This window comes from Ctenopharyngodon idella, chromosome 8, assembly GCF_019924925.1.
Source record: "Ctenopharyngodon idella isolate HZGC_01 chromosome 8, HZGC01, whole genome shotgun sequence".
Lineage (NCBI taxonomy): Eukaryota > Metazoa > Chordata > Actinopteri > Cypriniformes > Xenocyprididae > Ctenopharyngodon > Ctenopharyngodon idella.
Genome location: NC_067227.1, coordinates 23073952 through 23099840, shown reverse-complemented (window position 1 = coordinate 23099840; position 25889 = coordinate 23073952). Strand labels below are relative to the sequence as shown.

The 25889-nt window shown below is 36.9% G+C and overlaps 1 protein-coding gene across 6 annotated transcripts in view; it reads left to right on the top strand.

Annotated features, from left to right (window-relative positions):
• The window catches only part of nfic (nuclear factor I/C), a 128486-nt gene that overhangs the window by 18185 nt on the left and 84412 nt on the right, over positions 1–25889 (top strand). The window contains exon 1 of one of the 6 annotated variants that reach the window (XM_051904613.1): positions 1159–2262. The exons of 4 other annotated variants lie outside the window; for them this stretch is intronic. In XM_051904613.1, the coding sequence (XP_051760573.1) occupies positions 2260–2262 (3 nt within the window). In that variant the 5' untranslated portion in view covers positions 1159–2259. Of the gene's footprint in view, positions 1–1158; positions 2263–4221; positions 4966–25889 lie in introns of those variants that run through there. One more of the 6 variants, XM_051904612.1, reaches the window with a different exon arrangement.

The window sequence follows — 25889 nt, the reverse complement described above, 5'->3', positions numbered from 1 at the left end:
AAAATAAATAAAAAAAAAAAAAAATCGCGCTTTTCAAAATATAACAAATGAATCAATTTCCTTTTTAATATTTTCCGTTTTTAATTACAAATCATATTCATTCTTTTAATAAGGATAAAAAGATCATTTACTGACCAATACTTCCATATTGACCCACTGCGACTTTTTATTTTTATATTAATCTTGTATATATAAGAATTTTTATTAAATCTCCACTAAGATAGGCTATTTCTCAAAAAAAAAAAAAAAGCCTACCAACTGAGGGGAAGGACAAGCAAATATTTTGCTGGCATAGAAGTTTAATGAACTCACGATTTTACGCTATTGGGCTTTTTCATAGAAAGTGCGGCCTACCTGTGCAGTACACAAATAGCAGGCTAAATCTTATTTAATAGTGTATTTAACGTTGTCGACGCTTCAGCCTTGCTTTTCATCTTCCTCGAAAAAGCTGCAACAGCTCAAAAGTTTAACCACTCGAGTTCCTCATCGGTCAGAGTCAAGAATGATAATAGCTTATAGTTTACTTAGACCTGCAGTGGGTTACTTTTAAATTTTCAATTTAAATTTGACTAAACATTGTAGTTAAAGTACAATTTCTGTAAATGAGCTATTCTGAAACTTTATTCCTTGTTATGACATTTCAGTATACATTTCTGCATGCAAGCCTAAATCGTACCTTACAAAGACAACTAATTCTTCCTATAGGCCTACTTGTCTTTTAGTTTATTTATGCTCTGAATGCCCAAGGCGTCTTGTGACCCTTTGAGATGGGAGTAAGAGTCATGTAAGGACACTTCAGTTGACTGAGCACTAATGACTTAAAATAGCCTAGATGAAAAGCAACAAGTGATTCTGACAACACGGTCCCACGACAAAGGCTGTAATGAACCTGCTCAAATTTAACTCGTTCATAGTAAAAAAAAAACTGAGGTTGATTATTTTGTTCTTTTTCATGTAAAGTTAGACACACACGCTCAAAGAGATGTCCACACACACAAAAAAAATGCACGCAAACTGAGACAGATTTTTATTTTATTTTATTTTTTTTATTGAGCTATATTGTTTATCTTGGACACAGGGTTGGCACAACTCTCCAATCAGGTTTTGAAGTTATTGGAACACTTTGTGTTTGTTCTGTCATCACTGGTTTAAGCCTTGCATCCCTGTATGGGCCAATGACAAATAAGGATAAGTTATAAAGTTATAAAAAAGAAGAAATATTTTTAAAATCTAGTTTAAAACACATGTAGGCTACCAAGTTCTGTGTATCCATGCTACTTTGAAGGTTTATACAATTTTCCAATTTGTTTAACCAGTAGCTTACTTGAACCTATAGGCTACACTTGAGTGTCATAATTTAGTAATAAGCAACTTAGTTTTCAAAACATTTTTTTTCAAGTTTTTTCTTTTTATTTATTTACTTTACAAATGTAATAAATTCTTTCGGTCAAGCATCTTCAGAGATTTTTTAGAATTACTCAATTTGACCTGAACAGAAATTGAAGACATGATCATCATTTATGCATTGACGATGTATTGCAGTCATTTTATACATTGCTTTTTTATGTATTTCTGAATAACTGTACAAAAATGAGCTTCACGTCATTGACCCATATATAAAATAGCCTACACACATAAACTACGCCATCAAGTGCGGTTCTTCTAAGCGAGTTGCTCCGCTGCACACACACTGACACACACACACACACACACTCACGCCACCCCCGTATTTCATCAATTCCTTCTCCGCGAGGACCGTAAGATGTGTGTATGGAGCTCAGAACACCGTCTGTGTTGCCATTCGTGTTGTAAGAAACAAAAGAACAGACGAGGCATTGATTCCTCTCTATACACAAGGACATCTATGCGTGCTGCATGTGCAATGCTGCAAAGCTATGAGACCGACGATTCAGCACTGTAAATTAAAGATACACGACCAAAACAACAGCCAGCACCTTCAGCCAGTGCACTCTGCAGCAAGCCGTGCATTACTGTAAAATCTTTATTTTGTCCTTCTGTACCTTATAACGAGGATTTCGGATCGGACGAGGCTCGAAGACTTCGCGTGGGACGTTTTGTATTTGGTCAGTGTCCGGGTTTATTTCTCCCATCCGAAGAGCACGGATTACTTCTTTGCGAAGATAAATGGATACGGAGTTATAAAAGCACCCGACGAGATGACCAAGCGTTGAACTGCAGAACTACAAAAGCCTCGAAGCTGTAACTTTTTGGGGGGGAGGTTGGCAGTTTCGCTTCGAAATGGTACGTTAACAAATCAGTTTCATCATTATTATGTCTTTGCTCCAAAAGACGAAGGAGATCACGAGTTGTGCACTCTTAAAGTCAAATGAGATCATCATCAACACACAGGCGCCGTGTTTCGGTTTTCCCCCCTGCTTCCTCTCTTACCAGCCGGTTACTCCTTTTCTCGTTGGTTTTCGGCCAAACGTAAGGTTTTGTGGGAAAGGCTTAAAATGCTGGCGCGTTATTTTCGCTATTGAGACGCGCAATGGTTAAGATAGCTACCGTGCGATTTGGCTTTTCTCCCTTAATGAAAGTTATTTGTTTTGTGACAGCCGAAGAAAAAAAGGTGTGTGTGTGTGTGTGTGCGCGTGTGTTAACCACGGGACTCCGAAGGCCAAGTTGAAGTTTAAAGCCAGTAGAGGCTGATGCCCAGCATTCGAGTTTGCACAGCAGAAAATGGCCGCAGGCTCGCCGGCATGAATTTGACATCTACGCCGACAGAGGCGCTCCCTCCCCGGCAGAAGTCTCGGTTAGTGTGCCGAAGTCACAACCGGGAGTTCGGCATTGTTTCAAAAAGTGCTACAAACTGCAGTTACTTGTCATGTTCGCGTGGCAGTAGCAAACTTAATCTTTAAATAAAACAAAGTAAACAGGATTCACTAGACAGTGCCAAAAATTGATTTGACCCGGGTTGGTTGTTTACAGAATAGTAACTTTTAGTTTGATACACTTACAAAAAAGTGCTAGCCTATGTAGACATTGTACTATGGTACTTCCATGTTTTGGGGCATGTAGGGTACCATATGTTTGCAAGTAATGCAAATATGCAGTACTACATGAATTTCAGTAGGCTACTATGTTATATATCAAAGTACAATATTATGACATCTGATAAAGTAGGCTACTACCACAGTACTTTTTTGTAAGGTTAAGACTTTCCCTTTAAGGGAAGACATTCAAAAACAGACTTAATAGCTATCTTAGTCACTACTATGTTACCTGTTAATTTGTGCGTGTATTAATAACTACTAATTATGATAATCCTAAAATATATACTATTTGCTTTCTGCAGGGATATTTTCAGTTTATGTAGGCTAGTACTTTCAGGAAGTATACGTCTTTCTCTCTACTTCAGTTTTTAGGTTAATAACATTGTCTGTTTACAGTAGCCTAAGTAAAATAAGTTCGGACTTTTATAATTGTTTTATGTTTAGGGCTATATTGATATGTTCATGTTGTGCTACCTACTCAAATGTGTTCTTTCTCTTGATTAAAATAATATTCTAATGATCGAGATTGAATAATATGTGGCAGTTTCAGAATAGGTTCAAGGTTAAAGAATGATACTTATGGATATGACTAATTATTTGCACAGTTATAATATTTTAAGGCGTCGGGGTTTCAGCAGTGTGATAGTCAGCTCTTTCCCTGGCCGTATTTCACACCACAGTGCACGCTTTTTTTCAGTGCATATTCAAGAGAAATAACAGGTGTTGTTTACACTTTTCGTTTTAATAGCCTTCCTGGTTTTACACTTTAAATTAAGTCAGTTGACGCCTAGTTTATTTGATCTCCGCGTGATCACTCCAACAAAGTTAAACCTGATTTCTACAAAGGTTTAAGCTAAAAAAAAACTCCAAAAGAACACGTTTGAGTCCTTGATGTGGGTGTTTACGACTGATAATTAGCTACTTGTAGAGTTAGTGAGGCGCGTTATTTTTCTTGCAGTGCCTTTATAAAAGTTGTTGATCATCAAAATATGCAATACCAGGGAACATAGCCTAATTGTAGTGAATTTAGAATCGCGCGCACTACTATGCATTGATCAAAATAATTAGACGCGTTTCAGGAAATTAAGTGAACGATTGACAAGTCATTTTAACCTGAGACAGCTTTCTTCTATGTGTAAAGGTAACTTGCCTTATCACACACTGCTTATAGTATTATACGCGGGGTGATATTTTTTTAATCCACTCAACTCACGTGAAGCGATACGCCTCGAACACTTTGTCATGAATGGATGCATGCATGTGCGCTCTCTGTGACGCAATGTCCGCGCGAGCCTGGCTCTAATCGCTACTTTAGCAGTGCGTGTTGCAGTAAAATTGTTTGGAATACGCGCGCGGGCGAAGCGCGCAGAACGTTGCTGCGCCAGAACTGGATCAGCGCGAGAGGGAAGAGCGGTGCGTGCGCATTGGCGAAGAGGGGAGAAAGTCGTTTGCCACTTTGTTTCGCACCATATGAGCTTCAGAAGCGGAGGAAAATAACTTTTTTTTTGTTCATTTCACGGACTTATCGGATGCCCCTGGACAGTGGAAACCACAGTTAGCCTTTCTTGCTCCTTCAAGTACTTTCTTTGGGATGGGCTATTTTCATAACGTCATTTCATTCCTCCCTCTGATGAAAACATTTTCTCTTTCTTTGATTCTTTCTCCCACCATTTCCTAAATGGAACAGATTGCAGCACCCCACGCGTTTTCCTGCCTGCAAACTTTGGTTTCAAACGTGTACACAGTTTGCGCGTTCTCTTTTGCCGGGCGTCCCTTGATTTAACGGACTCTAAGTGGAAGTCAGAAGTGGCGGCGGTGGAAGTGTTAATCATGATGAGGCTTACCATGATTAACTGTGAAAAATGATCCACTAACTTGTCGGTGTTTTGCCACATTTCAAGTCACGCGCTCCCCTTTCAACATGATGTATTCTCCTCTCTGTCTAACTCAGGTAAAGTGCTTATTTGTGTCTTTCTGAAAGAATTGCTCCTGATCGCGCGACGAGATTTCGGTTTATAAAGGGCGGGCTGAGCACTCTGCTTCTCTTTGCTTATTTAACATCCATTCATATAACATAAAACTGTATACCCATGTGTGTATTAGTTTATTGAATTGATATATTTTTCTATTATTGAAGTTTACACTGCTAACAAAGTTAAAAATCAATTTAAGGAGGTAACACGAGTCGTTGTTTATCGTTGTATTTAAGATGGAGTTTGTATGCAGTAGAGTAGACATTTGAGTGCATATAGTCATCTGCTTTAGTTTTAATCATAAACTAGAGGGGAAAGTTAGCCTACATGGTCATAGTTAAGATAAAATAAAACTTTTATTACAGTTAAACATTTGGGTATGTATTTATATATGATAGAGTATATAATAAAGTTTACTATTGTGGATTTTTATCTAGATTGGATTAAAATGTATAAAATTAGCCTAAATGTGCTCGTATGTTCACCAGGATTATTTCAGTTCTTGCGTAGCGCCATAAGAGGACAGTGTATTAATGTATATATTCTCTGTCAAACGTATTAAAACTTTGATGGATTCATTGGTTACAAAATATATAGACTTACAGAGAGAGATTTAGTATATCTATACAAATATGTCTTCATTACTGTGGTTTCAGCTCTTGTCTTGTGTGCTTTTTAAGTTTGCAGTTAATAGGATATAGCAAAAAGTGGTTATTGAAGTATTTTTTAGTCTCCTTGATTTTACACAGCCATTCACTTAAAAAGAGAGAAAAACTGAAGCATTCTGGAAAGAATAACATTGGATTGCCAGACATCGGCCCTTTTTCTGTAATTTACTTGAATCCTATACTGCTCATAACTGAATTAATCGGAAAATAGTTTAGCAGTGTCATAGTGCTCAGGCTTTAAGCAAATGTGATAGTATTTTAAAAGTATTTTTGTCAGCAGTCTGAATTGAGACAGAGGGTTTTTAAGGTCACTTTACTGTCTCAGATTGCCTTACTGTATATTGACACGAGTCACTAGGACTTTAGATGGCTGATGATTGCTTTGACCTTGGCTTTGATGAGAAAGTTGCATCAATAGTGAATAATTTTGCTTTGGTTTGTTTTAAATTTCAGATTGTTTTTAGCCATTGTCCTCCTTTTCACTTAGAAACGTACATAATAATAATAATAGTTAAGATGTAAAAGTAGTCCAGCTTAAACTTTGTTGCAGTTTAGCCGTCGTAGATGAGAAAAAGATTTCGTGAGGAGAAAAATGTTTAAAAAAAGTTCTCTGCTCGGTAAGAAAGTCGTTCCATATGCTTGATTCGAAAAACGCCCATACTTACTGACAGACTTAATGACAGTCCATTAAACCTGTCGATTTGACACTGAAAATATGTAAATAGCAGTGACATTTATAAAGGTCAAACTTTTTGTTTACAGTTTATCTTGTGGTATAATTAAGTCCGTGGTTCATATCAAACTTTATTTTAATAACTGCTTGGGAAACCTTAATTGGAATTTGGGCTTTTAAGTACAACAAATATGCATTGTACTTTTCAGCTCTTAGTGAATGTGTTGAAACAGGTAACAGTACAATTACACGCCTCACCCTCCAGTGCTTGAATTTTTTATTAAATAAATTAGATGGGGTTATGTTTCAGTGCTCACTGTGTTTTTTGATTCTATATGACAGACGCTTGTTTCAGTGTTTTGGACTACTAAACCTTACATTCTGTCGAATCATGTGGTAACCATAGTCCACTTTAGCAGTTGTGTAACTTTACCAAATATAGTTTTAGTGAATTATAAACTTTCATGCACAGCTGTAAAACTTGTTAAAAAATAGTTTGCTCTACCTGAACACTTACAAAACACATTCGATCTGCAGGTTGCAATAAATATTTAGGAATGGAATAATCTCTGCTGCATTACAGATCTGGTTTGTGAAAGTTGTACTGTGAGCCAGCAGTGTGGAGGCCTTGGTTTTCTCTATAACCGCTCGACATGTCTACTACCTCTTTGTTGTTGCTGATAGGATAATGTAATGTAGCAGCCTGCAGCGTTCGAGGGAGACGCGCAGCATGCACAGAGGTTCTGGCCGTAGTCTGAGTGAGTGTGTTGGGCTGAGAGAGAGGGAGAGCGAGAGGGACAGAGGCGTGTGCCAGACTCCACCGCAGTCCCGCTGGCAGCCGGAGGGGCCTTTCGCTCAGAGCTTCGCTGCACACAGACACTTCACTAAATAATATTTAAGCTCCGAACCTGTTCCGTATGCTGTCATTACAACAACTCTGTCTGCAGTGAGCACCAACCACCTCAAACTTTAGAGCTGGTGAAAAAATAAAAATTTTTGACATAGATGTTTGACGTGTACTTTTAGTTTGGTTTTACTTTTCCGATTCGAGATCTCATATGTATGTGTGTGTGTGTATATATATATATATATATATATATATATATATATATATATATATATATATATATACACATAGCTATACATACATATGTACATAATTATTAGTACGTTTTTACATTCTTTTTTTCTTTTGCATTATTTTATATTCGTATTTTAGGTCATTGTGACCTAAGTAAATGCTAATGTAGATGCTAATGCATGAAGTAAATGCTAATGGAAAGGACCAAAACAAGAGTGTTGAGCCAATTTTTTTATTATTATTATTAATCCAGATACACACTGATCAAATGTATTTAGTTTGGACAGACCCAGTTTGGAGCATATTTGCCAACAGTGTAGAGTAGTATCAGCGGGAGATCTGAGAGGCTCTATTCCCCTGAGCTGGCAACATGCTGTCCTGCCCCCATTCCTCATCGATTCATTCCGTTAGAGCCGCAATTAGTCCCCCCCGGGAAAGGAGAGGAGGGCCGATCCAAGCATCGAGCCTTTCTGAGACACTCTCACTCGACTGCGCTGACCGACAAAATACTACAACCTCTGAAATTGTTCTGATAATGAGACTTGTTCTGCGTTGCATTTTAGTTTTCATATTTCGGTGCAAAATATTCTAGAACGGAGAGCCTTTTTCTTCCATTTGGGCTTGAAATGACTCAGTCGTATAAACGTTTTGTTCTCTATTACTTATTTTATACTATTTTTATTATTTAATTTCACAACTCATATCAGCATACACGTTTTGCTCATTGTTTCTAGTTATATGTGCGTAGGAAGCCAGTCTAACTAGGATCTGATGTAATGAGCACTGAAATGTTCTCCACCCCTCTCCATGGTCGGGCACTTTGTGTTTGAAGTGTCACTTTTGGGCTCTCAAATGCCCCAGAACACCCCCGCGGTGTAATCCACTGGTCCTCTCTCAGTCCGTGTGTGTGTGCGCCTGCCTGCCTGAGGGTTTTTTTCGTCAGGAGAGTGTTTGCTCTTTCGCTCGGCTCAGAAATGCATGCCCCACTTTCGTCTGACAGCCCTGAGTGGCACAGTCATGGTCGCGTCCCAGCGCGGCAGCTCCCAATGTGCCCGTTAACAGATTAATTAAGCTGTTTTGATCACCCGCTCTTCCTCGCTTGCCATCCGGCCTGCATTTATCTCAACTTTTTTAGACATTCGGCTGCTTATTCGTGTCAGGGAGTGTTTTGGAAAAAAGGGTCAGAATCTTAAGTGGAGCATTAGCTTTCATGTGTTGATCCTAGTGGCTGATATTCATTAGAGGACATCGAGGAGATTTTTAGGGGAGGGGAGAGGAGAGGAGGGGAGTCGGGCACAAAGAGTAGCCTCAGTTATAAAGGCCCGAGCTCTTGGCATGAGTAGAGGACTTCATGTGGCCAGAGCTGGAGATGTCTGTGGAAGGTTGGCTGCGTTTCATATCACACCCAGGTTCCTCTGCGGGGAGAATGGTGAGCAACCCTAAATATTTACTTTATGAAGATGTGTTTGGATTCCACCTGAGCCCGCAGCCTCGTTCCCTCATCCATGCCAGTATATTACAGCAGAAGAGAAGTTTATTTTTGTTGTTTTCTAGATGAGATGTGGTCCAACGAGTGCCTGAATCACCCTCTGGAGTCTCGTTTTTTAAATGAGCCTTACAAAAAACAGCTCAGACTTCTGGAATAGCTTAATCAACCGTGCTAAGACAAACTATGCTTTATTCCGCTTCGCAAGTACCTCTGTGTTGGAGGAGATCTTATAATTCATGGTCGAGTCAGTCAGAATGCTGTTGTTACCTGACAAGAAAACATTTTTTTTTTTGACCTCTGCAGATGTTTAAATCTATATTTTATATTTTATGTATGTTATGGGCTCAGATGCTGGCAGATCCACTGCTTTGTCTCCAGCAGGGAGAGAGTTTTGTCTTCTGCCCTAGGGTTTGGAGTCACAGTAGTAGGTCATTTTGAGAAGAACCTCCGCTCTTGGCAGAGTCGGCTCTGCTGGGAAGGCTTTAAGAAATGTTTCCAACTGGAAGGCGATCAAGAAGAGCAGTGCTGGCGTGGCAGGGTGCAGCGGGCTGTTTATTTAAAAGATCTCTAAATCTACCTCTGCTTCTCCACTACTGTGCCTGTGCTTTTCCAGTCACACATTTGTTCACCGGATTTGATTTTTGCCACAAGCCTGACACTTGATTACATTCTTTGGTTATGTCTGAATATCCCATTATTCAGGAATACTTTGCGTTGTACGTTCTATTTGGATTGTAGATTAAAGTCATCTGTTCTGTGCAGAGTAGTTTGCTCTGAAACAAATATTTTCAATTATATTATATATGAAAAAATAATATTACATACATGTATTCTTTCATTTATATTATACATTTAAAAAATATATACATTCAAACCAAAATTTATTCAGACACCTTGAACATTTCATTCAATAAAACAGTTTATTCCCTATAGTTTAAAAAAATGTTAATAAAATATGACAAGATCTCAGAGTTAAACTGTGTCAGAAAAAAATAATCTTAATTATGTCAGATAACACTTAAGCAAAACATGGTCAGGTCAAAGTGTCTGAATAATTTTTGGTTCCAAATTTTTTATCAATTTTACTGGTAGTCCACTGTATGAAGAATTTTTGGGTATAATATGTCGCAGTTTACTTTATTTTGCTATCCTCACTTACACTTGTGAACTATAGAGCCCTGCACCCACTAGTAAAAATATATAAAAAATATAAAAAATGTCTGAATAATTTTTGGTCTGACTGTATATATCCTATAAATGAAAAATATATATTTAAAATTATATTCATATATAATTTTTATATGGTGTATAAAAATGTTTTGACATTTGACATAAATGTACATAACAGAAATATTTGCAGACATATATCCAGACAAATGCTATATAAAATATAAAATGATATATGAATATAATTGGAACGTTACACGATACGATTCCCTTGTTTGTGACGATGCAAGAAAATAAATTGTGAATGGATATACTTGCTGTCACTTATGCAAAGTTTAATATATATTTAATTTATAAAAATTATATTTGAATTTTTTTAAATTGGCGATACAAAATACTGCAATGTTGTTTTACCCATAATTAGATTAGCATTCTTTGCAATTATTGCATTTTTTTTTTTTAAATGAAAAATTGTGCTTTAACATACTCTGTTTTTTGAGTCTGAACAGATGCGGAAGGATTTTTTTTGGCTGTCTCTTTCTTGCCTGCTTGCACCAGTGCTGCAGGCAGCTCACTGTGTGTGAATTACACTTATCCGCTGCTCTCCAGAGCCACTGTTAGAACGCTACACGATACGATTCCCTTGTTTGTGACGATGCAAGGCAATAAATTGTGAATGGATAGACTTGCTGTCACTTATGCAAAATTGCCATTAAGAGCTCTGTGCCTTTGTTTCAGCTGGCCTATGGGTGATATGACACTGCATTTATTGTAGGACAAATGTATGTTTTTTTCTGCATTTTCTGGTGCAGAAATATTTGCAGACATATATCCAGAAAAATGCTTTTAATGGTCGAGAACAGAGTTATTGAGCATCATTAATTTAAGTGCCCTTAAAGAAATGTTTTTCTTTTACTTTCCCACATTTACCCATTTTTATTGCAAGTCTTGATACAGGGGAGTAAATATTACTGAATATAATGCCTCATGTTCCAGAACTTTAGCCGCATGTTGAATGGAAGCACAAAGACGCATATCACTGGACACATTCCTCATATACCATAATCCATCAAGAGGATCTTCTGTGTTGCAAATGGTTTGAAAGGTTTGTTGAGCAAGCTTTCACCCTCTTCCACTGTGTATAAGTGTGTGTGACTGAACCGCAGCTGGAGGAAGATGCCACAGATCTTGTGCTGTAATGGAGACTCTCCAATACTGCAAGATAAGCGACTTGTTTTTTTGTGCATTGAATGCAAAGACCAGGATCCCTGTGGCCTTGAGTAGAGCTGGGCTTTTAGATCTCGTTCCTTTCCTAGCATGGAGATCTCTAAAATCAGAACAATTTCATTCTGATAGAGGAGTGCTATCTTTACAGATTGAGCATATAGCTCAGTAGTTAATTAATATGTGTGTGTGGGTTGAGGGGGCGTTAGATGACAGAATCTGTTGTGTTATTTTACAGGGAGTTGATATATCCTCCCTGATGGGCTTTCAAGTTCTCAGCCAAGACAATAATGAGAATGTTTATCACTGCACGTGCACGTATGCTCTGTCTCTCTTATTGACAGCTGTGATTCATGCGTCCGCCCACTCACTCTGAGCTGCAGGTTAAGACACCTTCTTCGGGAAAAAGGAGGATCCAGATCCTGATATATTAAGAAAGCCATGCAAACAGAATCCGTAAGGTATGCCGCTGGGGTTCTGACGCATTGTTCATTGTTTCTCTGACATGCGATTGAATAATGACCTGTGGTGATGCATTTAATTTTGTTTTGCAGGAACTTGAAATAGAATAAAACTTGTGGCATTCTTGCGTTTTCAATTACACTCTCGTGTTAAACCACCTTTGCCTTATCTCAGCGCTGAAAACTCGTCAGTTCTGATTTCGTGAGATAACGTTTCTCATTGTGTCTGAGTGACAAAACATGAGAATCTGTTTGTGATTCTTGCGTGAAAGTAAAGTATCGCCAAGAGCTTTTTTGGACGTGTATGTGGTGAATTACACTGTATAACTTCATAAATAGCTGTCATCACTGAGAAAGGCTCCTGGTGTCCAGAAACAAGACAAAGAGAGACGGATAGATGGGGAAAGTTGTATGAAAAGCCCACTGGACTTTGTGGCATTGGCAACATTGGAAACTCTCTCTCTATCACTCTCTCTGGACCCAAAATCATGTTCTAGGCACGCAGCCCAGATATGAGTTAAAATCTTTGTGCTTCTCCAACAAAGAAATATTAAAGTCAAATCATAGGTAAATTATTTCCCACTCTTGCACTTTGGGACGCAGTGACATCAATTTGTTATTTTGATAAAGGGCAGGAGCTGCTTTAAAACGCACCAGAGCAACACTTCATCACAATCTGAGGGCTGCGTTGGAGAAAAGAATGTAGCTGCATGGGATCATTTCGAGGAAGGACAAAGGAGAAAGAAAGCTTTTGTATTAATGGTGTGCAGGACGAAGGGCAGAAGTTCTGACCAGCAATTAAGGCTTGATGGCATAGCCAAAAAGATATTTTCAGTAGTGTATGTTCAGAAAAATTGTAATGATAATATGTCAATATTCATTAGGCCCCACCTAGGATATATGAGTACAGGCATGTTGATGATTTTTTTTATCCAGTCAAATCTGATGATATCCTTTCAAATGCCCTGAAGTTCCCACTTTGTTATCGTTTTGATCATTTTTAGTTAATCTCACCGCCTCTGTGAGAGAACATAGTACATTCATTCATCTCAGATGTTGAAGTCCATACTGACGTGCTCTTTGTCCTCTTTCTCAGGTGTGAGGTGTCTCTGTGCATGTGTGTTTTATTCCTGACTCACACATATAACAGATAAAAAAGAATCAAAGGTGTCAAAGCTAAAAGTGGAGACAAGCTATAGGCCTCAGATATATATATATATATGTGTGTGTGTGTGTGTGTGGGTGTGGGTGTGTGTGTGTGTGTTTGCACACTACAGGCCTAGACAGATATCTCTATGAATTAGGATCGGAGCCAAACAGAGCAGTGCTGGGAAAGCAAGAAGACACGTCAACACTTGGCTATGACCTAATATGACTCTGGCTTGCTACATGGCAGCTCGTGCCCTGATCAACGTGCCAGTTCAGTGATAATGCTTAATTAGTTGGTTTATTAATCATTTGCTTTTAAAAAATGGTTATGAGCAGTTTTTTTTGTAGACTGCCATAGCTAAATTTCTTGAAGAGCTGAGCGCCGTATCATTTACATTATATTTATGTATTTTTTTGTGTAGACGCTTTTATCCAAAGTGACTTACAAAGAGCAACAAATTGTCACAGAGGCAACAATATTCATAGTATACAATGCCAGGTTTATTGTTATTATTTTTATTGGTTGACACAACAATCAGTGAATAAAAAGCCATTGCAAAGTAAATGATTTATTAAACCTTTTTTTTTTTAAATAAATGAAAGTTCAAGGTTTTTGAGCTTGATGAACTCAATTATTTGTTGTATGTTTTCTAATGAAACAGGAAGTTTGGGCAAGACATATTGACAAGCTTACTTCTTGTTTAATTAATTAATTAATAAATAGAACTATTAAATATAATTAAATAATTATACTTGTGTTATATATTTAAATAAATGTCAATAAATATTATTTTATTAAATATCATAAAATATGATTTCATTAAATATATTATTAATGATCATTTAATTAAATATGTCCGTTAATTAGTTATGTAACAGCCATGAACATGATTTTCAAAATTGGTTGCAAATAGTATTGGGGGAAAGACATTGTTATTTTAATATATCTAATATAATATATAATATATTTGATTAGAGAATATCTGAAGCTAACACACATTGACTAAAAGCCATTTTATGAGGTCTTGACAATTTTAAGTAGATATTTTAAAGTAATAAAGTAATTTTAAAATATTTTAAAGACCTGGTCTGAGTGTGGAAATGACATTTTGTTCAGCTTCTAGGAAGCATTATTCACCAGTCCTTGACCAACACAGAGAAAATTTTTTAGTGCAGGCTTTGTTCTTGAGCTCTGTACGGGGCCCTGTTGTGGCATGACTCGGATTATGGAGATTAGCAGGCTAGCTTGTTATGTAATTGAATGTAACCGTGAGGAGAGTGAGGGAGAGAGAAAGAAAGCCTGGGTGAGAGAAGCTTATAGAGAATATGGGAGAGAAAGCACTTTACTACATTCATAGCACCTTTTTGGTTTTTTTAGTGGTGCAAGGTCAGAAAAGGGTCAGGCAGGTTTTGGCATCCTCTCGCTTTTTGTTGCTGGGGGGAAACACTGACTTCAAGAGTTCATGCACTCTCAGAACCCAAGTCAAAGAGTTTCTGCATGTTTCAGAAATTATTCTCGCCTTGCTCCTGAGAGAGAACTGACAAGTCTCAAATTCAGTAGCGCTGAGGACAAAGTTTACCTCTTTCAGAATTCATCTGCACAGCACTGGTTTCTGCCAAATATCAAGCCACACATAAGGTGAAATATTGATAGGTTCTGTATGTTTTATGTGGAATGTTGAAATGAAATGCAAATAAAAATGTGTAGAACTTTTCCTATTGGTGCATTTTGGTCCTTAGATAATTCACCGGAATTCACATTGACAGTGTAGTAAAGCTTGCAAAGCAATTTCTGAATGCAGAGATAAATTAAATATTAACTTTTGCTTGTTGTTGTTCTGAATTACCAAATTGCTGAATAATGTCACTGGCATTTCCCCAGAATAGTCATTTTGTAAACATTCTCTCATTTCTCAGTAAAATGAAATCAGAAAGTTCTGTTCAACTACCATGTAGATATCTGTGGTGATGTAATGGCATAACCAGGTTAAACTGCCTAAATTCTAAAGTGAGAAAAAATGATTGGAATGTATTGTGACTAATGGCCACATTTTAATGGCAATGAATAGAGCATTTGCAAAAAGCGGGACCGTTGTACTATGTTTGCTAGTGGCACTTTTTCGCAAACTGGAGACAGAGTAAACTCATATTTTTCTGTGAGTGAAGATGGCTGTTTTCAGCGAAGGCAAAGTGAGAACAAAGTAAGCAAAGTATGCTGCTTCCGTGTGCTATCGGAATTATCATAAATACAAGTTTCCTAGTCGGAAGTTGGACATGAGTCTTGTTTACTACTGGGAAACTCTGAGTTAATTTTGAGGCCAGAGTTTCTGAGTTGAGCGGGAGAACACTGGCTGCTGTGACTGGTATTCTTCATTAGCTTTTTCCACAACAGCTAAATCGCCTTGTCTTTTTGTTGAAGTAGTGCATATTTACATATATGAATAACTTTTTGAAGCATAAGTGTTTTATAGACATTGAAATTAGCATGTATTTGACCGAAACAAGCAAGCTGACTATCTTGATTGTGCGGTGAATGTATACAATAGTGCGGGTAGCTGAATTAATTGGAAGAGGTTATCAACAACAATTAATGGTCTCAGGCTCTGACTGAAGGCTTGTTTGAGATGTGCCTGTTGTCTATCAGACAAATCTACTCCTTATTGGATTTCCTTTGTGAGGACATGAAGTGAAAAGACACACGTTTAACCTGTTCACCCCTACCGGAGGAACCAAACTAGGCTGAATGAGAGTTAACTAGCCTGAAATTTAGTTCTAACTCTTAAATAATTGAAATGATCTGTAACTGGCCCTTTTTGGGCTGATAAATTATTCATACCGCTTGGAAGTAGATTTAATTTGATTTGGGATATTCAGATCTGATCTTCTCCCATGGCACATTGAGACCAAAAGATTCATAGATTCAGAGGGTGAGGGAAGACCCAGTTCATTTTCCCAGGATTAGAACCGTGCTGTCAGAGAATGAGCCGAAGCCTCTGCTAAATTCAATTACAGGGCTAATGTAATTAAACCCACAGAGAGACAGGCAACGAGTATTGCTCTGTTTTGGTCAGCCAGCATCCAAGACCCTGCAGACCAACTTGAAGGCACTCGATCACAGTTTTCCCCACCTCTGTCATCATTTCGTAATTAACTGCTCTGATTTGGTATAAGTCAAAACACCTGTTTCCCTTTAATTTGGTGGCTTTTTCCATCATTAGTGATTCTGACAAGGCCATATATTGGGGTGCATCTTGTTTGGCCAATTAAACTTTCACTACGCTCTGCCTCCTTTAGTTACTTTAGACAAGCCAGAATGTGCCATAAGAATTACTCTTCCAGTAAAATGTACTCATGGTAAAAATGTAAGGTATATTATTCTTTTCCATGTTTTAGGGTAATTTCTGTAAAAGATTTGGTTTAAAGCCTAGAAAATAACAAAAGCTTATCTGATAATGTGACCAGTAATGTTTTAAAAGAGAGTTCACCCAAAAATGAAAATTTGCTGTTAATCATCCTCAGGCCATCCAAGGTGTTTTTTTCTTCAGTAAAACAGGTAAGAAGATTTTTAGCTGAAACTGTGGTCCTTCGTGATTCTTATAATGTCAACGGCTACCGTCACTTTGGAAGTCCAAAAAAACCAAAACAAACAAACATATACAGGCACCATGGTTTCTTGCACAGACCGATCATTTCGCTTCATAAGACCTCAATGTATCATCAGGAGCCATGGGTATTACTTTTGTTTTGCCTGTATATGTTTTCAAAATGACTGTAGCCATTGACTTGCATAATATATATCACCAAGGACCATGGTTTCAGCTAAAAATCTTCTACTGAAGAAAAATTCATCAACATCTTGGATGGCCTGAGGGTAAATAAATTAAGCAAATTTTCATTTTTGGGTGAACTATCCCTTTAAGCTGGGACTTAGAAAAGGGTCAATGTATTAAATTACAAACAAGTATGTTGTTTCTACTTTTCAGATCTGAAATGTTTTTGTATTTCTGCACATAATGCCCACTGAAGCGTTTGAGTTTCTCTAAGCTCCATGTGCTTATGCTTGGTTGTCTTATACTCATCCATTATTAATATAGCTTGTAAATGCTGAGCTATTGTTTTTCTATTGTTCTGTTTTTTTATGATTTGAAAAATGTAAATTCAGCAGGTTTGCCTGTAGATCTGGGGCTTTTATTTGAAATGTGAATATTTGATTTTGGACAGGGATTGTAGTGTACATGTTATAGAACTGGTCTATCTTTTTCAGAATATCTCACCTTAAGTATATTGGTATGAAAAATTATAAAATCATCTTCACTAAAGCATATTTTTCATTGAATTAAAATATTATGCCCTTTTTTTTATTAGGGCCTTAGCACCGATGGTGTGAGGACCCTCTTGGAATTGCTCTGTTTATTCTTTTTTGAATCCATAAGAATTCTTATAGAATGAAAACTCAAATCTAAAACAGATAACTTTAACACTTTAACATTATAAAAGCTATCAGTTGAACAGAGTATTTTCAGTCAGTTGGATATTACTGGAGAAATAGTACTGTTCTTTTCCATTCACTGTGTTTGAAAATTTGCATCTACACATAAGAAACTTTGCAGCATTTACTCTATTGGGGATACGCTGATAGTAAACTTGCTAATGATGGTAAGCCGATATATATATATATATATATATATATATATATATATATATATATATATGTATATATGCAGAAATGAATAGACAAAATCTATATCGTGCATCCCTACCTTTTTTAATGCACACCCACTGGCCATTATTGTCAACATTACGGAAGAGAGGACAGTGAAAGCTTTCTGTGTGTGTTGATCAGAGGAGCGAAACAGCTGGATTCCAAATACACTGTCATTCTCCTGTGTTTTTAAACTGTGGGATTAAGGTTGCATAGCTGTCACTGAGCGCTGTGTCTAGGCTTTACACCACTATCAACCTGATTGAATACGTATAAGCACTTCAGACCGAAGCTCTGTGATTGGCTGTACTTAACCTTTTACCAGGTGGGCATCCAGTTCAGTAGTAATGCACTTGAACTGAGAGGTGTGGCTTGGCTGTTTGTAGAGATGTAGAGGACTAAGTGCACTACTGTGCTAACTGTGTGTGCGCGTGTGAGGGCAGGACGGGTAATAATCTGAGGTTAGCTGAGGTAAATGTGTCATTGTTTGCAGACGTCACATGGTAGCAGAGTTGTCTTCTTCATGGTTTAACTGCGGGCATTGTCGTGGGACCCTATGAAAAAAAATTGTCCCAGGCCCCATGCTTTTTTAGAAACATCCCTGGTAATGCTCGCTTCATCTCTCGGTTCTCTTTGTTTGCACCATTTCTGTGTAAAAACCACCCAAAACTAACCACCCACAACTCTGTTTAACTAGGTTGCAAAGGTTTGATGAATAGGATTCTGTTTGATTTATGAGTTGGAATTTGAATTTTTTTTTTTTTTTTTTTTTTGACCACATCTACAGGAAGTTGAATTGGAATTTTATTGGAATTAAAGGAAGTGGAATTTATTGAATTCTGGGAAAAAATTATTATTATTTTTTTTTTTTACCGTACTCTATACATATATCAAATATAAAGAAGTATATATTTAAAACAAATTTAGTTCAAAGATATCTATTTGTTTATCTGCCTTGAGAACATACAAACTGTAAACTGTGTGCTTTGAAGGTGTTTATTTGGATAAAAGTGTCATCCAAAAGCATATATGTAAATGTAATTGTAGGCAAATAATGAAAATATGTAAATAATGCATTCAGTGTCTTTCTGTTACCTCCTGTGGAAAACAGAAACACAATTTGACTTAAAAGAGATGTTTGTATCTATTTTCTATTGATCATGGCTGCAGTTATTCATCAAATGATGATCAACGGATGGAGAAGAGCGTTGTAACTGGGCATATATCCAGATGGCTGGTGTAGACAAGCACACTTACGGCATTTTAAAGAGCTGATTCAGGTATCTGAATCACAGTGGTGCAGCGATGCTCTACAGATTTTGGCGCCGTTACCTGATTTGCATAAATGATTTAGTGAATTGGCCGATAGTGAATCATCGCAGACATCATGTGCAAAAAATGGCACTCTCAACTGGCACAATGCATTCTTACTTAATCTTTGAACCTGTAATCAAAGTTATGCTAAACCCAGAAAAAGTCTGCTCTATTTCATAGCAATCTAATCAGTTTAATCTAAAACACCGGATGCATGTTTGATGTTGGTTGTTGTAGTGGATTTGTTAAGCAAAAGCAGCTTGATGCTCTCATGTATGTCAGACTAGTATCTCAGGGTCATGACTTTGTAAACTGGCTATTTAGAGTGAATGGAGGCAAGAGCCGAGTTTAAGCTAGTCTTAGTGGGGACCCGTCTGCTGAGGGAGAGAGAAAGAGAGCAAGTGACATTCAGATTCATGCAAAGATTGGGTCTGTAGTTTGGTTGACCCAGCTATTCTCTCTAATCCTCTATAATGGATGCCTATTGTTCTGGCATGCAAAGGTCATAGCTCAAGTGGAGTGGGTGCATTGCATTTTCCAGACAGCTTGTTGCTCTAATTTCCCTATGAGTCTGGAAAACTCTTGATGCTGGAATCACTGCTCAAACTGTCTGAGACACTTGGCTAATGGGACTCCTGGAGAGCTGTGCTTTAAGACAGGTTTAAAGGTTTTGATAAACCCTCCAGAACATGAAATTAAAATGGATTCTATTTGTTTTTGTAGTAGTTTTTTTTTATTGTGCACACTTAAAGGGTTTATTCACCCAAAAATGAAAATAATGTAATTTATTACTCACCCTCATGTCGTTCTACACCAGTAAGACCTTCGTTCATCTTCGGAACGCAAATTAAGATATTTTGATTAAATCTGATGGCTCAGTGAGGCCTGCATTGCCAGCAATGGTACTTCCTCTCTCAAGATCCATAAAGGTACTAAACACATATTTAACAAAATAATGATTTTTTAACAATATCTATTTCAAAACACTGCTTCATGAACCTTGGAGCTTTACGAATCGAGTCAGTGATTCGGAGCACCAAAGTCACGTGATTTCAGCAGTTTGGCGGTTTGATACGCGATCCGAATCACTGATTCGATTCGTAAAGCTCCGAAGCTTCATGAAGCAGTGTTTTGAAATAGATATTCTTAAAAAATCGTTATTTTGTTGGTTTTTTTTTGGCGCAAAAAATTTATTCTCCTCACTTTATAATATTAAAGTTGAACCACTGTACTCACATGAACTGATTTAAATATGTTTTAAGTACCTTTATGGATCTTGAGAGAGGAAGTACCATTGCTGTGAATGCAGGCCTCACTGAGTCATCGGATTTAATCAGAATATCTTAATTTGTGTTCCGAAGATGAACGAAGGTCTTATGGGTGTAGAACGACATGAGGGTGAGTAATAAATGACATTATTTTCATTTTTGAGTGAACTAACCCTTTAATCACTACATGCAATTCCCATTAAAAATATGTTTGTTTTGGTAATCTTTCTTCAAAATGTAATAAATGAAACCATTTTCCTTTTCAGCTGATGTCATCTAGGTCAAGCAGACTGCTGATTAACAAACTGTAGCTGTTAACACAGTCTGTTTTTAAAATATATGCATTTTAGTTGTCTGATGAATTTCCATCTTATTTTATTGAGTTAGTATTGACTAGTATCTCAGGGTCATGACTCATGACCTTTGTAAGCTGGCTATTTAATACTAACTCAATAAAATGTGATGGAAATTCATCAGACAACTGAAATGCACATATTTTAAAAACAGACTGTGTAAACAGCTACAGTTTGTTAATATATATATATATAAACATCTCAAATTTTTAATATTTGTTTAACATTTCCAAACACATAAACATTTGCCCCTGGTTTCACAGACAAAGTTTAAGCTAGTCCTAGACTAAAATGCATGCTTGAGCTGTTTTAACTGAAAGAAACTTGTGCTGACAGATCTTAAAATATGTCAGAGTCATTGTTTTGTCTCAGGATACACACCAGTACTGTTTTTTTTCTCGGGTACATTTATAAAAGCTACATAAATACCCTAATTGAACTAAGGCCTAATCCTGGCTTAGTCTAAGCCCTGTCTGTGAAACCAGGCCTTAACACTTTAATATTCAATTTTTAATTTGTAAATGGCAAAGCAATTACATTTGGCATTAATTGAACTAAATTCATACCTCGCAAAGATGAGCATATTTAAATAAATCTAATAAATAATAAATCTAATCTAAACCATTTAAGTATTACTTTTGCCAGAGTTTGAGCATTGTTTTAATTATACTGTTGCGTTTATAACATTTATTGCAGTACTTTAATATTGGTAAATGGTAATATAATAATGATTGCACCAATAATATCAAATAACAAAAGTTTGAAGCCAGTGGAATACAATGAGATGGTCTTTAGGGTGAAGTTGTTTTCTCAAAAAAATCCTGATGGATAAAACCAAAACTTTCCCTACATTTTAAAATATATTTACAGAAGTAAAATGGATTGTAAACAACATTTCATATTGACTTTACGGTAATAACCAGCAGCAGTTCAAAATAATACTGGACAGCAGATCAGAAAAGGGAGAGCGACATACAGAGAGTGAAAGTGACAGAGTACACGTTGCATTGATTGACACTCAGACAAGAGCTTTGAGTGGCTTTGTGATTCATTGCTCAAATCAATTCTGGGAAGGCACAGCTGTTTCCCAGGAGCACGGTTATGCCCCAGCCTTTTCTAGCAGTCCCTAATGATCAAACAGCGTAAGAACAGACCGCGGTCTGTGTGTTTGTTAGGGAGTGTTTGGGCTTGGAGTCACTGGGCTGTTTGTATTTGCGGTACTGCGGTCAGCATGTATGCTAAGACGACGAAGCTGCAGCTGTCCCGTCCTCTAAAAGCGTGAATGGGTGGAGCGAGGGTATGAGCAGTATTCACCAGACTATACAGTGGACAGGAAGACAAAGTAGATTATTAATAACTGCTGGCATATTTGTTTGAAGGGGGTATTTAACAACATTTCAACAATAGTGACTGATTAACAAGTCATCAATCAAATTTACCCTGTTCACTTCTGTCTTATTGTGTATAATTCATCACTTCATGTTATTTTGAAGAAAAATTGTTTGTTTTTTTAATCTTCATGATGATTTTTCTCTGCCTCTGAAATGACTTTTACAGATGGCATAATCAAGTGTGTGAATGGTGAAAAATATTAGCATAATATTATCATAGGCCCCTTTTCATGAGTTAGTCAAATCCGATGGATAAAATCAAGTCTCATCCTAGTTTATTTTCCAATAAATGTTCTGTTTCACTTGGAAATAGGCCTATGTCTCATTACAGAAGCTGAAAGCATTGCAAATGACGTTTGTTAAAGTAGGAAATGCTATACTCACGTGCGTCTCTGCTAAGCAATAGATTACATGTGAAAATGGGAGGATATTTATTTCCCAGAAAAGTTGAAATGAGAAAATAAACCATACAAGTAGAGGTTCAACAAATAAACTTCCTGTACATTTTATTTCCATAATGTGATGTGTATTTCCAAGTGAAAGAGGATATTCAGTGAGAAGAAATGTAGAGCAGGGCTTTTATTCAATGTTAATTGATTGGATGTTATGGACCTGAATGGAACTGTCTCTAAATAGCTATTTGTGTATTGGTCAACATTATCTAGTTTTCAACGCTGACTAAGTAATGTCAAAAGGGAAGTTATTTCGTGAAGAGCAAGTCATTACATTTTGATGAAACAGTTGAAAACATTTTTTTCCCCTTTTTTATAACAAGCACAGATGAATCACTCACAATTATATAAGGAACGTGCATTGAGAAGGTACATAGCATCAGTTTTGATCTTATGTTGACTTTAATCAGAGAAGAAGAGGTGGAAACTGCATTGGGCCTCATGCATGAAACACAAGCAGAACTGTGTAAATAATTCGTAAAATCATTCTTACATAAATTGAAAGCAGCAATTTACTTGAGAATGGTTTTACAAACGATTTACCGTACATAGAAATTCATTCTGCTCATGAATAGGGCCAAAAAAGGAAAAATACAGAGAGATTTCTCTCTGAAATGAAAAAGAAATATTGCTTAATAATTTCAGGGAAAATAGTTGACCTTTTGCACAGCATCACACAAAGGTTGTTGTTTGTGTGCGTGGGTAAGGTGCAAGGTGTCTGACACCTCTCAGAGCTTGATTTCTTTGTTCACAGTGATCTTGTCCTCAGTCATTTAGAAACCAGGAAACTTGGGGACATTTTCACAACTGGCAACCCCTTCTGCAAATGAACCGAGCAACTGCTGAGTGGAAAATACCATACAACTGAATTCTTTGCACGCACAGTTATACTTTCATGTTTCATGAGCCCTAATCTTTGCCAAAATCAGGGCACTAGAAGATATTTGAAGTTAGTCAGGTTGCTTTCTGGATAGAAAAGGCCTAGCAATGAACTTTTTGGCAGTTTTACTAAAAGAGATGACATTTTCCCATGTTTTAAATGATGTTTTTAATTGAAAGCTTGCATTCTTCTTTCCCCCACTCCCTTTAGTCCCCTAAGACACATGAGGAACCGGCCCTGGGAGACACAAAGACTTGAAGATCTATTGGTTGTGAGACACTAATGGTTGCATAGATTGAATCATGCATAATTATGCTGGTCCGTCTTTGTTTCAAATCTTAAGTAAACAGACCCTCTCCTTGTTCCATCAATGGGAGGTTCATGGCATTTCAGATGCTAATGAAACAGGTGCTTTTAGCTGTCATGGGAACATGAACCCTGTGGCATCATTCTATGATAGGAAGACACTTGTGTCTTTTGGAGAATGCTTTAGAGGAGATACATTTTTGTTTTTCCCATTGACCTTTGTGCTTATGAAATGAAATTTCCCACCATCTTTTTGCCCCATGTTATCATGACCTTTCCGTAGTTCTTTTTTCCTCATAAATGCAATTAGCCTGATTAAAGGGGAAGTATTTCTTTATTATAACTTAATATAATGGATACCATCTCTGGTCACCATTTTAATCACTTTTTTGTTGTTCACTTGTGTATATAATATATATATATATATATATATATATATATATGCTGATTGAATAACTTTCGAAGCCAATATATCATTTATTTCCATATAATTGAGTGGATTTCCTGTGGACTGTATTCTGTATGACAGGCTTAAGATGAACTGAGTTTGTCAATACTCTGTGTCAAAGACTCATTGGTCATTCATACAGGACATGTGCTTACATTTCATTTGCATTAGCTTTTTATTTTTTTTATTGTTGCTCACATTCAGGCTGGCATCTTTGCCCACTGCATTGTATGTTGCTGTTTTTAGCATCTTGCTATGTCACATTTTTAATTAATTGTTCTAAATTAACAGTCCTACTAGAAATAAAAATGTCACATTAAATAGAGCAAACAGCGTAACCTAAATACCACTGCAGCACATTGTCCACGCTCGTCCACCAATTTCCTCCTGAGAGAGGTTGGTTACCCAGCATCCCCCTCCCTCCATTATGATGCTGCATGGCTGAGGGCTGACTCAGCAATTGTGCAGAAGAGAAAAAGAGAGGGAGGAAAAGAAAGAGGCAGTGTGAGTCACAGAACATCCACTTTGATCCACTCAGCATTCAGAACCTCATCTCCCATCAGCCCACTGGGCACAGAGGAATAACCTACTGCAGTGTTCTGTGTCTTTGATAAGCTCTCAGATGAATCCAATAGTGTTTAGAAAGGAAGACACACAAAGGACTATAGAGATGTAACTTGTTTTCATGGTTAAAGTGCTTAGTTTTTATTTTAACAATGTTTTTTCAGCTTTACGTTGTGGACTAACATAGTCTTAAAACCAATTTTGGTAGTGGACAATGTCAAGCAGTGATAGCAAAAAAACGATTTGAAACATTTTTATTATTAAATGTATTTTATATATTTATATTTTTTATATTATACATGCAATTAATATGATCTTATATTAGTTGTGATTTTTTTTATTAATTGTAATTTAAAAAATACACCACAGGACTATTTAAGTGGACTGCAAAAAAAAAAAATCACCCAAAATTCATAAGAAGTGTTATTCTAAACATATCCCGGCATTCCAATGTGCATATCTACCCTATCTGCCCTAAATAGTATTGAAAATTACTAATGTCACATACTATTGAGGATGGATGGTATGCACACTGGGACGTGGCCTGTGACTTTTTCTGTGGAGCACAAGGAACATAGTCAATATTCATTCAATAAATTATATTTCATATTCAATGGAAATCTTGCTTGACAGCCATTGTTTGAAAACACTTTCATCAAAAGAGCAGTTTGGACATTTTGTTAAAGCGTTAGTTCACTCAAAAATGAAAATGTTGTCATTAATTACTCACCCTCATGTCCTTCCAAACCTATAAGACTTTTGTTCATTTTTACACAACAGTTTACACAACTACCACTTTGGCGCTTCATAAAGTTCATAAAGAGATTGTAAAACTAATTTATATGAATTGAGAGGTTTAGTCCAAATTTTCTGAAGAGACACGATCACTTTATATGATGAACAGATTGAATTTAGGCTTTTATTCACATGTAAACATTCATCGACTCACACATCAGTTGTGGTAAACAGAAGCTCAAGCATATTTGCTTGACATGCGAGAACCAATGAGGTTCATTCTTGTGTGTTACACAGCATGTTTGAGCTTCCGGAAAAGGTTTTGTTTATGTTCGCTGATCAGTGTTTATATGTGAATAAAAGCCTACATTCAATCTGTTCATCATAAAAAGCGATCGAGTCTCTTCAGAAAATTTGGACTAAACCACTCAATTCATATGGATTAGTTTTACGATCTCTAAGAACTTTTTGAAGCATCAAAGTGGTAGTCACGTGGCTGTCAATGGAGAGTACAGAAAGCTCACAGATTTCATCAAAAAGATCTTCATTTGTGTTCTGAAGACGATCGAAAGTCTTA